The sequence below is a fragment of the Vipera ursinii genome (assembly GCF_947247035.1).
Source record: "Vipera ursinii genome assembly, chromosome: 2".
In the NCBI taxonomy this organism is placed as follows: Eukaryota; Metazoa; Chordata; class Lepidosauria; order Squamata; family Viperidae; genus Vipera; species Vipera ursinii.
The window spans coordinates 262737417-262754306 of NC_139513.1; the positions used below are offsets into that span (position 1 = coordinate 262737417).

Consider the following 16890-nt stretch of genomic DNA (forward strand, 5'->3'; position numbering starts at 1 on the left):
AAACCTTATACCATTTCAGGCAAATGGCTGTCCAGTCTCTTCTTAAAAACCTACAGTGTTGGAGCATTCACCACCTCTGGAGGCAGGTTGTTCCACTGGTTAATTGTTCTAACTGTCAGGAAGTTTCTCCTTAGTTCTAGGTTGCTTCTCTCCTTGTCTAGTTTCCATCCATTGCTTCTTGTCCTGCCTTCGGGCGCTTTTGAGAATAGCTTGACTCCCTCTTCTTTGTGGCAGCCCCTGAGATATTGGAACACTGCTATCATGTCACCCCTCACCCTTCTCTTCATTAAACTACACATACCCAATTCCAGCAACCGTTCCCTATATGTTTTAGCCTCCAGCCCCCTAATCATCTTTGTTGTTCTTCTCTGTACCCTTTCTAGAGTCTCGACATCTTTTTTACATTGTGGTGACCAAAACTGGATGCAGTATTCCAGGTGTGGCCTTACCAAAGCATTGTAAAGTGGTATTAGTACTTCACTTGATCTTGATTCTATCCCTCTGTTAATGCAGCCTAGCACTGTGTTGGCTTTTTTTGGCAGCTGCAGCACACTGCTGACTCATATTGAAGTGATTGTCTACTAAGACTCTGAGATCCCTCTCACAGTTACTACTATTGAGCAAGGTACCACCTATACTATACCTTTGGATTTGATTTTTCCTGCCTAAATGTAGAACCTTACTTTTTTCACCATTGGATTTCATTTTGTTAGATAGTGCCCAGTGTTCGAGTCTGTCCAGATCCTTCTGTATCTTAAGCCTATCTTCTGGAGTATTGGCTATTCCTGCCAGCTTGGTGTTGTCTGCAAATTTGATGAGTTCCCCATCTATCCCCTCATCCAAATCGTTAATGAAGATATTGAAGAGCACTGGGCCCAGAACAGAGCCCTGGGGCACCCCACTACACGCTTCCTTCCATGTAGATGTGGTTCCATTGAGGACCACACACTGAGTACGGCCTGTCAGCCAGCTACGAATCCATCTGGTGGTAATGCTATCTAACCCACATTTTTCTATCTTATCAAGTAGTAGGTTGTGATCTACTTTATCAAATGCCTTACTGAAGTCCAAGTAAATTATATCTACAGCATTCCTCTAGTCCACTAGTTTTGTCACTTGGTCAAAGAATGTAATAAGATTTGTCTGGCATGATCTGTTTTTGACAAACCCATGTTGACTTTTAGTGATGACTTTGTTTGCATCAAGGTGTTCGCTGATTTGTTGTTTGATTATCTTTTCCAGAATCTTCCCAGGTATTGAGGTCAGGCTGATAGGTCTGTAGTTTCCTGGATCTATTTTTTTCCCTTTTTTGAAGATGGGAACTACATCAGCTCTCTTCCAGTCCTCTGGTAGATCCCCAGTGCTCCAGGATCTTTGAAAAATATAGTTCAGTGGTTCTGAGATCACGTCTGCCAGTTACTTGAGAACCTTGGGGTGTAATCCATCTGGTCCTGGTGATTTGAACTCGTCTAGGCTGGACAGGTGCTCACTTACCATTTTCTTGCCTATCTTAACTTGCGTTTCTATTCTGTTTTTTATGGTACTGTTTTTGGTAGGTTGGACTGTTTTTTTCCCTTTGTGTAAAGACAGATGCAAAAAACGAATTAAATAGTTCTGCTTTCTCCCTATTGCTTGTCACCTTCTTGCCACTTTCACCCACTAATGGGCCAATCATTTCCTTAACTTTTTTCTTGTTTTTTATATGTTGAAAGAAGCATTTTTTGTTATTTTTGACTTTGGTCGCAAGCCTTAGTTCATTTTGAGCCTTAGCTTTCCTCACTTCATCTTTGCAGGCATGGGCTATTTGCTGATATTCTGACTTAGTTATGTGCCCCTCTTTCCAATTCTTATACTTGTCCTTTTTATCTTTCAATTTATCAGAGAGTTCTTTATGCAGCCATGCTGGTTTCTTTTGAGAGCCGTTATTTTTCTTCTTTGTTGGTATTGTACTAGACTGGGCCTTTATTATCTCACTTTTTAAAATTTCCCAAGCTTCTTGATTTGTTTTCCCCTTTAGGATTCTCATCCATGGAATTCTTCCCATGGTCTCTCTAAGTTTATTGAAATTAGCTCTTTTAAAGTCCAAGACTCTAGTTTGGCTGTGTTCTATTGCTTGTGTCTCCAGAATGTTGAATTCCAATATTGCATGATCACTTCCCCCCAAGGTTCCTATGGCTTCGACACCTTCTATCATTTCATCTTTGTTTGTGAGAATTAAATCCAATATGGCTAATCCCCTAGTTCCCTTCTCTACTTTTTGGGAGAGAAAGTTGTCTGCTAGGTTTGACAGGCATCTGTTTGATCTTCCACTTGGTGCAGAGTTTGCCTCCCAGTTGATATCAGGGTAATTAAGGTCCCCCATTACTATTGTGATGTGCTTCTTACATACCTTAGTTAGCTGACTAGCAAAAAGTTCATCTATTTCCTCTGCTTGGTTGGGCGGCCTATGGTATACACCTATGGCAGGGGTCAGCAACCTAAAACAGTGAAAGAGCCACTTGGAACCGGTTCCCGCACAAAAGGAAAAACTGGGAGCCGCAAAAAATTTGTGCACATGTGCGTACATGCGCACGTGTGCAGAACAGGGTTTGACTGAAGAGAGGAACCAAGGCGAGATATGCACCTACCCTGCATATTGAACTTTTTGAATCCCACTTTTTTTTTTTTTTTGGACTGCACATGGCACAGGACTGGGAGCCGCAGGAGACGGCTGAAAGAGCCGCATGCGGCTCCGGAGCCGCGGGTTGCAGACCTGTGACCTATGGCAATGTCATTTTCCCCCCCCTTTTATATTGACCCAAATGCTTTCAAGTTTACAGTTTTCGTCATTGTTGTGCTCTATTTCTGTAGAGATAAAGTTATTTCTTATATAGAGAGCAACTCCTCCTCCTCTTTTGTTTAGTCTGTTTCTTTTAAATAGTTTAAATCCCTCTAGCTGTGTGTTCCATTTGTAGGTTTCATCCCACCATGTTTCCGTAATGGCAACAATATCATATCTGCCCTCATTTACCTGAATTTCTAGTTCACCCTGCTTACTGTTCATACTCTGTGCATTGGTGTATAGACATTTGAGTCCTTTATGACTGACCCTGTGTTTACTTGCTGCATAACTTGTGTGGTGCCTGGCTTCCCCTATTTTCTTAGATTGCTGGGGACAGTGATGTTCTGTATCAATTAACTCACTATCCCCATTATTTAGTTTAAATGTTCCTCCAAAAAAGCTGTGATTTTATTGCCAAGTAACTCAGTCCCTTTCTTGGATGGATGCAGACCATCTCTTTTATACATTTTTTCATTGGACCAGCTACAGACATCATGACTAATATAACCAAAGCCTTCTCCTTTACACCACTCCTTTAGCCACATATTAAATTCTGCTATACGCTGGCCTTTTCCATTTTGCTCCTTATACACTGGTAAAACCTCTGAAAAAGTAAGCCTACAGCCTATTCTGCTAAGTTCCTGCCCCAAGCTCTGGAAATCATTCTGCAGACTATAACCTGTCTCTTGTGTACAGATTTTTACTAAATTCTGGAGACTGGCTAGTCACACTAAAAAAAACCTTTGAATGTAGAAATCATGTGAATGTCATGTCCATTTTGTCTTGTTTTGTTTTTTCTTGTTTCCAAATATATTTTTCTTATAATTCTATTCTTGGATTGATGATTCAACTCCTCCCACTCAAATACTTGTTGAGTAATCATTTTCAAAACTAACTGAAAAATTTACTTGGACAAGGCAGATGTTAATAATTATGAAAGAGTGATAAAATATTCTATTTAGATGAGAGGCAAAGCTCATTTGTCTGGTTAACAAGAATGTGTGTACATTGATCTTATCTCTCTAGATGATTCTTTCTAACACGGTTGACTCTACCATCAATCTTAAACTGCAATCCTAAAACCACTACCATTACTGTTTGGGCACCAGCATGATTGTATTCAGTGTAACAACGCACTATTGTATGAACTTCAGCTGCTCCCCTATGGGTACAGTGTAATCTCATTTTATTTTGATAATTCATTATAATTCACTAGCTATTTAATCTGCAAACTAGTAGCTGTTTCTTGTTTCTTAACATTCACAGAATGAAGTATTTCAAGGTTCTATGAGGGCCAAATATGCCAATCAATAATATGAGCTTTAGTTTTCCTAATATTTTTTTAAAAATTGAATCAGCCAATTATTCTTTTATTCTTTTATCTATGCTTAAGAAATCAAAGATGACTAGCCAGATTAGATGTCCAAGCCAGATTATATAATCCAATGCCAAACAAAAGCAAAATAAACAAAAAGAACAGCTAATTAATCTGATACATCATTGTAACTTATGAACTGTTCTACAGGGAGGACCATACATTATTATTTTATCAAAACTAAACTCTGGCTTAATTTCTAAAAGCAATTAATATCATTATATTACATGACAAAGGGTTTGAAAAACATACCTTCTGATCTAAATAATTATATTTTTGTACTCAGCAGTCTACATCAAATATGTCTATTGGGAAAAAACCCCAGTATTGTTGATTTTAGCAGTCCTTACTCTCAATGTCTGATTTGATATCCTCCAGATGTACTGGGTTTAATTTTCCAGCATTTCTAAATACACAGCCAATAGCCAAATTAGCCAGCAGTTATGGAAATTGGTATCACATATGGTCTGCGTGGGTGGATGAATCTATGATGCACTAGAATAGGTAATTATGCTTGATTTAGCTGAGGAAAGCAGAAGAAAGGGAAGACCACAGATTAGGTGGATGGATGTTATCAAACGCATCACTGGAACATTCTTTCGAAGCCATGATTGTGATCAGAGGCATGTCAAGATTGGTGAGCATTTGTTTTACCCTAAAATCAATAGCGAAACGTCTTCCTCCAAGGAAAATAACAGTCCAGTTGCCTTTTGAAAGGCATTCAGGGGACCCCAGGTTACATACAGCCTCGCTTTTTTCAGTTGCGGGCTAAGTTCATTTAGCAACACTTAAAGCGTTCCGACACTGAACTGTAGTGAATTTATGTCCGCCACAATGCAAATTACGTGAACACGATGTCTTAACGTTGGCAGTGAATAATTTCAGATTATGAAAGGTGTCCACCGACGAAAGGAGGAGTTCTCTGTAACCGAGCAACTGCCTGGCACAGAACTAGGGATGAAATACCCTAAGGATGTTGTTTCCTTGTGTCCCCGTGTTACTCAGCAGGCAAACCTTAGAAGCCAGGCCGCCGAGCTGAGGCGAGGGAAAGGAAGTCAGAAAGCCGAGAGCTCCCGTGACCTCCTGCGATCGCCTATGCCAGGGGTCGGCAACCTCGGCTCTTTTATGACTCGTGGACTTCAACTCCCAGAATTCCTGAGCCAGCATAGCTGGCTCAGGAATTCTGGGAGTTGAAGTCCACGAGTCATAAAAGAGCCGAGGTTGCCGACCCCTGGCCTATGCAGATTACAAGCGGAGGAGAGGAAGGGGCTCGACCCACCCACCCGTTCGCCTCGCCGTTGCGGGCAGCAGAGGTCGCTGTGGAGCAGCCTCAGCCACCGCCCCCCCCTCCTCAAATGAATAACGGGGCTGGGGAGAGAGAAAAGAGCGAAGGCGCCGAACTGGGGGTGGAGGAAGAGTTCACTTTGGGGGGCCCCCCCTCAGCAAAGAGCTGAGCGCGCGCGGGAGGCGGCTGCCCCCGTGGCGTGGCGTAGCCCGAGAAGGCGCAGCTTGCACGGAGGACAGGTAAAAGAGCGGGGGAAGCGGGTCAAGAGGGCCCGTGGAGGGCTCGGGAGCTGCCCCGAAACTTCTTTAGCGTGCCGCGGCGAGACGCGCGGGCGCGCGCGCCTCCGGTCGGCCGGGATTGACGAGAGCGGCTTCGACGAGCGAGACCGCCTTGGGGCTGTTGCGGAAGACGCCAGGAACGGGCAACTCCCCCTGCTGTGCGTGCGTGTGTGTGTGTGTGTGTGTGTGTTCCTGCGTTTGGGAGAGCGGCGGCGGCGGTTACAGGACGTTTAAAGATTGCAGCGGTGCTCCTCCGGGAACGAGGATTACCGGGGCGGCGATTTCGCCAAGTTTGTTCCAGCTTGGACAGAACTCCCAGCTGCGCCGAAGAGAATGCATTATGAGGAGCCCTCTTCGCCGGCCTTGCAGAGACCCCGCTATGGCTGTGAGTACATTCGGGGTTTGTTGCCGCCAAAATGGAGTGCCCAACCTCACCTTGTTTCCCTTTCCTCTTCCCCCCCCCTCTGTCGGGGGCTCGGGATGCACTCAGGTGAGGGCGCGCGCGGCCCCCTCCCTCCCCTCCCCTCCCCTCCCCTCCCCCCCAAACGGGAGGGCACGTGCGCGCGGGGACGGGTGGCGTCCCGGCGGGGCGCTGTTTTCGGTAGAAGGGACGGCGGAAACACCTGTCGCTGCTTCTGCTTGAGTTACCTGAGTTGTTTGGAGGATGGGCTTTCTTCCTTCCTTCCAGCTGGAAGTTGCAAAGAGCGCCGGCAAATAACTTATAAAAGGGGTCCACCTTACATTCCGGGAATCCGGCAAGAGAGACCCGGAAAGGTTCTTGCCTGTTTATTTCGGAAGGAAGTTTATACTTCGAAAGGGGATGTGGAAAGTCGTTCTCAACCAGATGTCTCTTGTAGCTTTGAGGGGGAGGTGGTGGCAGAAAGTAATAGTTCCGCTGTACAGATTGAGGTTTTTAGGTAGGGTTTCCCTAAGTATTCAGAGGTAAATTGTCATCTACGGTCAGCATCTATGCGGTAGCTTTTCTGGCTCTCAGAGAAGATTAATTAACAGTTGATGGGGTAAAGCCCATTGAAGAGAAGTTCAAGGACACTTGTACCCAAGTATAGGATTTTAGATCCAAGATACCCAAGTTAGCATCCTCTAACAGTGTTAAATAAAAAATGCCACAGATTCTGTACAACATCCTGATTTGCGGATGCTTTACAATAAGCACATCTATTTTTTAAAACAAATTTATAAGTACAGTACTTGTAACAATTTTTCAAAAGGACTGTCTGAGCTCAGCTCAGCAATCCTTGTTCTTCTCAAAATGTCATGCCTATATGAAGGAAGTTGTATTGGTTTCACTGTTTTTAAAGTGGGAACTTACAGCTTTTCTTAAAAGCTTTTATTGTCCCTTCTGACATTTTCTTCCTGCATATTTTTTTGACTTGGGGTAAATGAAAATTAGGTTTTTGAAGACTTTCAGCTTGTGTTTTAGCTGGTTTTCAGAGTAACTTAGCAGAAATGAGTCATAACTTGATTACTTTGAGTCTGCCTATTGTTGTAGATATTTACCCAACTACACTTGCATGTACTGTTAAGCTTGTGATACAGATAAGCAAGTACTGTGTACTTTGACCACTCCCATTACTTGTACTGTACTGTTCAATATACCTCTCTTGGCAAGGTTTAAAAGGGCAGTTAAAATTCCAAGACGCCAACACTATGATTTTAATTGTTAGGCCTATGTGAGTCCTGAGTATCCACATGAAATGGAAGTACAGGTGATGCAGCCTACAAGGGGCTGGCTTGCCCTGTACACAAATTCTGAAACAGCAGACTATGTTGAAGGTGGGTTTCCTGAGTGGAAAAAAAACCCTTTCTTTTGCCTCTTTGAAATAATAAGCTGTATCTTTGGAACTCTGCTCTGGTGTTTTGAATGACTTCTGTGAACTTGCTCCTTGTTGTAAGTTGGTTGACTGTTTTTTGGGCAACTACAGGAAAATGATACATTGGTTTGGTAGCCCTTCTTCCTCCTGCAGTATGCCACCATGTTCCACTGCTCATGTCCCCAAAAGGTCTAAAAATTCCAGCTGAAGAATGTGCTGTTTTTCTTCTGACAATCATTGCCTACACAAAGGGCAATCACGTGATGCTGTAACAGAAGTTCAGAGTCCTTCAGACCCAGCAGGAAGTGGTTTGGGAAAAGATATACCTTTCTGAGGGTGACAGTAACGCAAAGCAGAGAAAACAGTTCTTGTTTGGCAAGGCAAGGATTGGGAACAGTTTCAAGAGTAGAATCTGACTAATTTTGCTAAGTTTAGATGTATTAGATAGCGTGAAGAGAATCAAATGATTCTCTCATGCAAAGAAGAATCCTATATTGCAGATATTAAAAATGAAGGATTTATTCTTAAATATTATAAGCAGTCATATAACAAGCTCAAATAATTTTCTTCTGGATTTATACCTCACTTTCCTGTAATTTATTCTTCCTCCTAATCATTTGGGAAATATGTGCTGATGCAGTTGGGTTATAGACACCCAGACTGGACTTTCACACTGTTAAAATCCAACAAATCACTTTTTAATTTAGCTTGTGATACGAATTTAGCAGTTGTGGTCTGTAATTCCAGTAGATTGAGCCATATTCACTAAACCATAGTTATCTTCATCTTTTTTGGAAGTAAGTCAAGTTGAATAAGAAATGGAGGCAGATTATATAATGGCAACAAATATAAATTAGGATAATCTTTAATTCAATATTCTATTACAATGAGTATTTCATTTTACAACCCTCGGTTTAGCTACATTTGGATGCCATGACCAGGTTTCCCCTTTGGCTCCCCCTCACACCACCAATCAATTGTATCTGAAGTAGTCTACATCAGAGCTTTTCAACCTTTTCACCCATTGTACCACTTTTAGGTTATGGCAACATCCAGGTACCACCAGTCGCCTTGCAAGGTGTCAAAAACTTGATGACACCCCCCCCCCGCACAAAAAGGAAAAAATTATGAAGTACAAGTAGTCCTCGACTTACAACAGTTCGCTTAGTGGCTGTTTGAAATTACAGTGGCACTGAAAAAGTGCCCCCCAAGCCACAGCCGAGCAAGACACCTGCCTGCACAGCCAGCGGCGCTCTTCCTCCTGTCTGTGGTTTTCATTGTTGTGAACATTTCTGTTGAGGATTGGAAGCGGGGGTGGGGTGGGGAGGTGTTTGGTTTTTATTCCCCCCCCATCTGCTGGGTGGTTGCATCTCTCACTCAGGCTTGTGCGGTGCCACTGGTTCAGCTCATTCCTCTCCCCCACTACCACTTTTCTAGGATGGTTGCGTACCACCTGCCAGGTGCCAATGTACCACAGGTGGTACCCATACCACTGGTTGAAAAGCCATGGTCTACATCAGGGGTAGGCAACCTCGGCTCTTTTATGACTCATGGACGTCAATTCCCAGAATTCCTGAGCCAGCCAAGCTGGCTCAGGAATTCTGGGAGTTGACGTCCATGAGTCATAAAAGAGCCGAGGTTGCCTACCCCTGGTCTACATGATGCAATTAATTTTACATTGATTTTACTTTTATTGATTTTATTTCACATCAGTATTATACCTTAATTTTATAAGATATATAATCATACCATTGCCTCAGTTATGTCATTAATGCCATGCAGTAGCATACTTACATATTTATTGGAAGTTAGAGAATAATGGGTATCTCCACAAGTGTTTAGTTAAAACGAGTTTTTACTGTGTTTATTTTCTTATATTGCAAGTACATGTTATAATACTTAAGTATTAACCTCAGGTGTAAACTCACTTATCCAAAGACTTAATAGTTCAGCAGAGGCTTAAGACCAAACAGCTGCATCCTTAAATCTACATTTTCTCATTAGAACAATATCATTTCAATTATTTTTCATATTTAGCTTTAATTTATATTCTTTTCTAAATTGAAGTTTTGCTTTTCTCTACTACTTGGGCTTGAGGCAATCTAATTACTTCTGTTAATCGAAATGGAGTTAACAAAAGAAAGAAGGTTATAGGATTGTTAGACATGTTCTGCTTAACCCTGTATTTAGTTCAGAGGGTATTAACTAACAATTCCACTTACTATAATTAATCTGTCATGGACTTTATAATCTTATTGTATTTTTTAAAATTCTTTGAAACATGAAGTCAAAAGAAAAGTCAAGTCTCCTTCCAGTTGAGTTCAGTTCCTGTTGACTTTGTTGACTCGCTTAACAACCAGTTGCTTAACAGCTGGTCAATGTTAAGTCAGCCTTAGAAATTATGCTTACCAGCCTGTAAAGCTCGTCTTATCATGGTTGTAAAATCAAATCAGGTCATGGCATGACTCACTGAATGTCCATACTAACTTACAGCAATTGTCATAAATTGAGGACTATGCCCCTGTAGTTTTCTTAGAAATAGTATGGAAATAGTTTGCTATTGACTTCTTCTGATCTACTCTACAGCCTTGATATTTTCTGGTAGTTTCTTATCTCTGAATGTACGCTCAGACAATGTTGGGTAAGGGTTACCATCTCCTGAGACTTGAAGTCAAATAATGAAAGTTAAAAAACAAGTTGGGTGACTGATTAATTTTATAAACTTTCTTAAGAGCTTACTTCATCATACTGAGTTACTGCTGAAGTATCATCTTTTCTTAGATTGCATTTTAAATGGGCATTTCACTACACTTGACTGTTTGCAGCTGGTTGCATGCATGAAGTTTTGAATCTAAAAGTGTAACAGGAATTATATCCCATGCCACATGATTGAATTTCTACTTGTAGAATGTACACACACTTCCTGTGTGGAGGAATTGCAGAGATTATAAGTAAAAGGGTTATGATTTTTCATAATGAGTAAGTTAATTTTTGTATAATTATTATGGTTTTAACAGGACTGTATTTAAATAAATGTCTTTTTAAAAACAAACCATGTTTGCTTGCTAGTGATTGCAATAATTTTGGTAGCTAGATTTAATACTAATATTCACTCTTTTTATACGTGTATTTGTTTGATATAAAGTTCATTATCAGGATGGCCTGATTTTGTGATGAGAACATTTAGGTGTCACACTTAACTGTAAACTTATATCAAGCAAATCATATTTATTTAATTATTACATTTATATCCAGATTTTTCTCAGGGTGGCCATATACAATCTTTAGAAGGACCAGTCAGGCAACCTTTTTACAGCCAAAACTTGAAAAAAGAGGCCAGGATGTGTATGACAATGACACAACTCTGAAATTTTAATCTTTTCATACTTTTTGTCTTTAAAAAAAGCAAAATAAATACACTAAGTCTGTGGGCAACATAATACATTTTGCTTTAGATTATTGTAAAAAAAAACCTTCAAAAAGCATTCTACTGAATTTTGATGTGTTGTTGTTAGCTGCGAAGTTGTGTCCGACCCATCACGACCCTATGGACAACGTTCCTCCAGGCCTTCCTGTTCTCTACCATCTTCTGGAGTCCATTTAAGCTCACGCCTACTGCTTCAGTGACTCCATCCAGCCACCTCATTCTCTGTCGTCCCTTTCTTCTCTTGCCCTCAACCTTTCCCAGCATTAGGCTCTTCTCCAGTGAGTCCTTCCTTCTCATTAGGTGGCCAACGTATTTGAGTTTTATTTTTTTATTTTATTTTATTTTAATCCCATTTATATCCCGCCCTTTTCCGAAGACTCAGGGTGGCTTGCAATTTAAGCACAAACCAATGTGCTTAGCAATGTGTTTTAGCTTCAGGATCTGGCCTTCTAAAGAGCAGTCAGGGTTGATCTCCTCTAGGACTGACCGGTTTGATAGCCTTGCAGTCCAAGGGACTCGCAGGAGTCTTCTCCAGCACCATAGTTCAAAGGCCTCAATTCTTTGGTGCTCAGCCTTTTTTATGGTCCAACTTTCACTGCCATACATTGCAACTGGGAAGACCATAGCCTTGACTATCCGCACTTTTGTTGGCAGGGTGATGTCTCTGCTTTTTAGTGTGCTGTCTAGATTTGCCATGGCTTTCCTCCCGAGGAGCAAGCGTCTTTTAATTTCTTGGCTACAGTCCCCATCTGCAGTGATCTTGCAGCCCAGGAAAATAAAATCTGTCACTACCTCCATTTCTTCCCCATCTATTTGCCAGGAATTGAGAGGGCTGGATGCCATGATCTTGGTTTTCTTAATGTGTAGTTGTAGAATTTCAGAGATAACATTTTACTGTTTTGTGGTTATAAAAAAAAAGAATAGGGGGACTGGGGAACTGTATGCAAATTGCCCCTGCTTGAAACCAACTGGATCAGACATGTCGTATCGGAACTTTTTCCCCATTGCTGGCAATGGGGTAGTTGCAATTTTGTCATGACGCATCTGGCCTATGAGCCGGCAGTTTGACACCCCTGTTTCAGATTGTGATAAAACTCTTATGTTTTTATTTCACTGGCTCGAGGAAGAACTTGAAAATTGCTCATTAGTTTTTGACATTTTGGTCAAGTCATCACTGGAATTTTTCTTGTCTTGTTAGGTTTAGTTACATGGAAGATATTCTTGAAATTGATGAATGATTTTTTGATTTTGAAGACAAGATTTATGTTTTTGAAGGTTACATATTCTTCAGCAAGGTAATCTACACATTTTGGCTTTTAAAATTCTTTTTACTTGGTATTCCAAGTAAACTTTTGTTTACTTATGCATTCTACTTAGTGAATAGACTTTTTTTTTAACAAGGTCTGGAGACAGATGAATAAATGCTGTTTTGAAATTTTCAGGATGCATAAAGCAGCACGTCTCTTTCCCTAGCAGTGCTAGGTACAGATTGAAGTCAGCATAAAATGTCCTATGCAACCCATTCAATTAAAATTGGGCTCATTGAAATCAGTGTCTGTATTTACATATTGTGCTGAGCAAGTTTCGATCTGTGTTGCAGTTAGGAAGTTCGAGTAAGTCTGTTGTCTCTGAACTGCAGATGTCATGACAACCACTAGATACGTTCTACTTTTACTTCTTGTACCATATATTAGACCTAAACTGAAAACAGTGAAATGTATTGTACATATTTTTATTTCGGATTAGAGTTACTATAGTATGGTCCAATATAGTTAATAACTCTTAGTTTATGTCAGGCAACAAAAAGTAACAAAATATGACGACCCCAGCAGTGATATCAATATATCCCACAGTTAATGACCATCCTATTTATCAACCATTCAAACTTACAAAGGCAGTGAAAAAGTAGTTTTACAACTGGTACTCAAATTTACAATGGTTAAATTGTCCATGTGGTCACATGATCGTGATTTGTGAGCGTTGCAGCCAAATTTCGACAAGTAAAGTCAATGGAGAAGCTGGCATTAAGTTGCAAGTCAGTCCTGTGTCACTCTTAATAACCATGGGTGATTCACTTAACCTTCAGCAGAATTGATGCAAGTTTGGCATGGTCATGATGTTTCACTTAATGACTGCATCATTTAGTGATGGAATTGCTGGGCCCAATTGTCAGTAAGTGAGGACTACACCAATGTAGAACTACAGTTTCTAATAACAATCTGAAGTCTTTCTTCTAGATACAAGCAGCTTTATATCAGCATTTAAAATGTGTGTTGAGTGAACATGGAAAAGTAGGAATAATTGCAATGCTTAAAAACTTGCGTGGGTTTAAGAGCATATAGATAGCCTTTAAAAGTTAAAGAATTCTGAAAGCTTGATTTATCTTTTTATATCAGTAATAGACCAGAATACCCAATATTTCTCAGTATAATTATATAATAGAGCATGTTTCTGTAGAACATAATTTAAACAGATATTGGTTTTTCTGTAGTAAGTAGGCTTGATGACTCTTGTAACTTGTCTTCTTAGCCAATCTAATTCATCTCATAAGGCAGAGTTAATGAATGGTAAGTTTTTATTTAACCTTAATCCTTAGAATCTAAATTAGTAATTAATTCTGATGCAATATGGGAGTACTCCAAAGTGGACCCAAGGCATTGTTGAGCTGCAGCTTTCTTTATGTGCCTCTGAGTTGATAACTGAATGGACAAGATTACATTGTCAGGAGATCCAGATTTGACCTTGGTTTTTTATTATGCATTTGTGTACATAAAGTGCTGAAAAAAATTCTCCTAAATTAAGGAAAGCCAATCAGAAACTAATTTAAAAATATGCTCCATGCCTTACAGTAGTTTCCTCACTCTAATATAAGGATGAGTTCCACCTGTATTCATAATTAGTGTGTTTTCTTTGAGTAGAAAATATCAAATGTTTACTATTGTTTTTCACAAACAGAATCAAGATAAAATGACACATTACAAAATTCTGGAAAAACAAAACACATCAAAGGTCTGTGGTAGATTAAATATAAAGTTCTTATGCCATAAATCTTTACAGTCTTTCTCATCATATGAAAACAATATCTAACAAAGTGGTCTGTAGCCATGAAAAAATAGTCTTGAGCAAGCGTGTACAAAGGAAAGGACCATGTTGAAAAATTAAAAAAATATTCATGAAATGAAGCTCAAGGTTTCTATTTCCCTGTATCACTCCAAATTGAAAGTTGATTTTAGGCCAGACAGTTTTTTTGCTGTAGTCATAGGAGGGTGGACTCAAGTAGTGATTTTGCTGTGTTTGCAAGATGGAATTGAGAAATAATGTATACTTATGAACTGAGCAAAGATCTGTTTGAATTTTTGATTAGGTAAGTAATTTTTAGGATGTGCTAATCTTAGGAAGTGCTTATACTGCTTGCTTTCTTATTCTTTCAAGCTTACCTTCCAACAACACAGCCAAGAATAGATTGATAAAGGGTATGCTTTTTTGTTAAGCCTTTGTTAGACCTAGAAGTTAAAATTACCAGCAATTAAAGACATATTCTGTTAAAGGTTTCTAGTGTTTTTGGAGAACTATTTTAAACTGCCCTAATGATAAATATTGTGATTCTGATGTCATTGTGACTTAATATAATGTGTAATGCATAGTTTTACTAGCATTGCCTTTTTTTAAATTTTTCCTGCTAGTAGAACAAATTATAGAAATACAGAATGATATTGTAGCAATTCTCTCCTGCTTTGCATTTATACCCCTGTTCTGACGATACTTTTTGGTAGGGTGGCCAAATTAACAACAAGAAAAACTAAGAATTAGAAAACTAATTTGTATGCATTTACAGATTAATGTTACTCCATTATTTAAAAAATGCTTGCAGACTCAGTTACTACTAAATATGAATTACAAAAATCTGGTTGGCCATAAAATGTCAGCAAAAATACAGGAAACTCTAATTTATTTATTTATTTATTTTTATTTTAATCCCATTTATATCCTGCCCTTCTCCGAAGACTCAGGGCGGCTTACAATCTAAGCACAAATCAAATGTGCTTAGCAATAGCCTTCATTCTATGTATATGTATATGTATATGTATATGCCTGCTTATTAGGCTGCAGTGGTCCTCTGGATTTTTGCAATACTAGGCTCAATAAGTAGCAAGTGCTGATGTTGATTCTGACATTGATATCTGTTACCTTCCCTCTGCTGTCTCTATTGCCACTGACCAGAGGGACAGCTTCTAACATTTTTCCAGTTTGGAGTGCACATCAAGTCTCCAGAATATCTTCCAAAACCTAGGACTCTCCTGGTAAAATTGGGAAGTATGGTGTTTGTATTTGACTTGGGAAGATATCCTTCACTGGTACTAATTAATAGATTGCTTATTTTTAAGTAGTAATTTGTCTCCTATAGGTCTTTTTTCAAATGAATATAATATTAATTTGGGAAGTGCTGATCCAGACCAGCTTTGAGATAGCTGTAAGTAGCAGTAGCTTAGTTTTGTATCTTGTTCTGTTTAGCCCATCTAGTTATTCTCAAACATAAAATAAAGTTGAATGAATGGTAATATATGGTAGTGATATTGTACTTCAGGGTTATGAAATAAAATATCTGCCCACCTAGTCTATATCAGCGGTCCCCAACCCCCAGTCCGTGGACCGGTACCAGTCCGTGGTATGCCAGTAACTGGTCCGCACAAATAAGTGAAGCCCCATCCATGGGATGCAGGCAGCACACAAAACCACGCACCCTCTGGTCCGCGGAAAACACTTTCTCCACGGAACTGGTCCCTGGTTCCCGAAAGGTTGGGGATCTCTGGTCTATATTGTCTATTTTTTACAGTTCAAAAACCAAGCCTTTATTTTAAGAGCTGGTTTTAACATTAAAAGCTTTTATTACTTGAGACAGCTTAACTGAAAATTTTCTGAAAGGTAGCATCTCTGGTGGATGAACTTGTCCATACAATTTTCTTGACGGTAATAGTAGGAGTGACTTATTGTTGACTTTTCTCAGAATATTCTTTTTTTACTTCCTAATCTGTTCTATCCAAATACTAAGCAGATTACATGCCTATTTGAATCTTAAGATCCTTTTTTGGAAGGCCTTTTCTGTATTCCCTTCGCAAGTGTGATTAGATCTGACATCTTATTGATGATCTTTGTCATCATTTTAGGCCTTAGGCAGAGAAATCTTATGGAGCTTTCCAAACTATTGGTAAGAGGCAGCCTGGTGGAGATGGAAAGACTTTTGCATTTCTCTATCTTTCTCTGTTTTTAATTTTTTTTATTTTTGATTCATTTATGACATTGTAATTATTTTGGTTCAAGGCATGGAATGGGTTTTCCAATCTGTCGTTTTAGAAGCCTATTTTTACTTTTGAAAGTCAAGGCATCCCAGCCTGAGTTCATGTAAAAATTTTGGGAAGGCAACAGGTGAACTTATTTCTTTTTCCAAGATAAACATACTTTTGCAGATTCCTGGAGGAAAATCAAAAAGTTATGTAGCCTATGAAACACTGTTAAAACTATTAAAGTTCATAGCTCATTACTTAAATTGTTACATTAAATTGTGAGGACTTCAATATTCTTACTAAAGCCTAGGTTTATTACTAAAAAACCTTATTCAAGCTGTGTTAAGTGGAAGAATTAAGTTTTTTTTCACTATTTGGCTTAATTCTTAAATTCAGTAGAGCTTTCTATTTTCTGAGCTGTTCATTAGATGTATTTTTAAAAATTTAGATATACATTTTAATGCTTTATTCTATACATTTTACTTTTCTTTGTTTACAAACATATTGATATGCAGTCAGTATAACTCAATAATATAAGTGCAATTTTTGGTATAGAGAAGCATACTGTGAAACAATTCCCTGCAGACAGA

The 16890-nt window shown here is 39.4% G+C and overlaps 1 protein-coding gene across 3 annotated transcripts in view; it reads left to right on the forward strand.

Moving 5' to 3' along the window:
• Positions 1–16890, forward strand: part of IQGAP2 (IQ motif containing GTPase activating protein 2) — a 174025-nt gene that overhangs the window by 22090 nt on the left and 135045 nt on the right. For 2 of the 3 annotated variants that reach the window (XM_083354736.1, XM_083354737.1), the window contains exon 1: positions 5899–6144. The exons of the other annotated variant lie outside the window; for it this stretch is intronic. In XM_083354736.1, the coding sequence (XP_083210862.1) occupies positions 6093–6144 (52 nt within the window). In that variant the 5' untranslated portion in view covers positions 5899–6092. Of the gene's footprint in view, positions 1–5898; positions 6145–16890 lie in introns of those variants that run through there. 3 annotated transcript variants of the gene reach the window in all.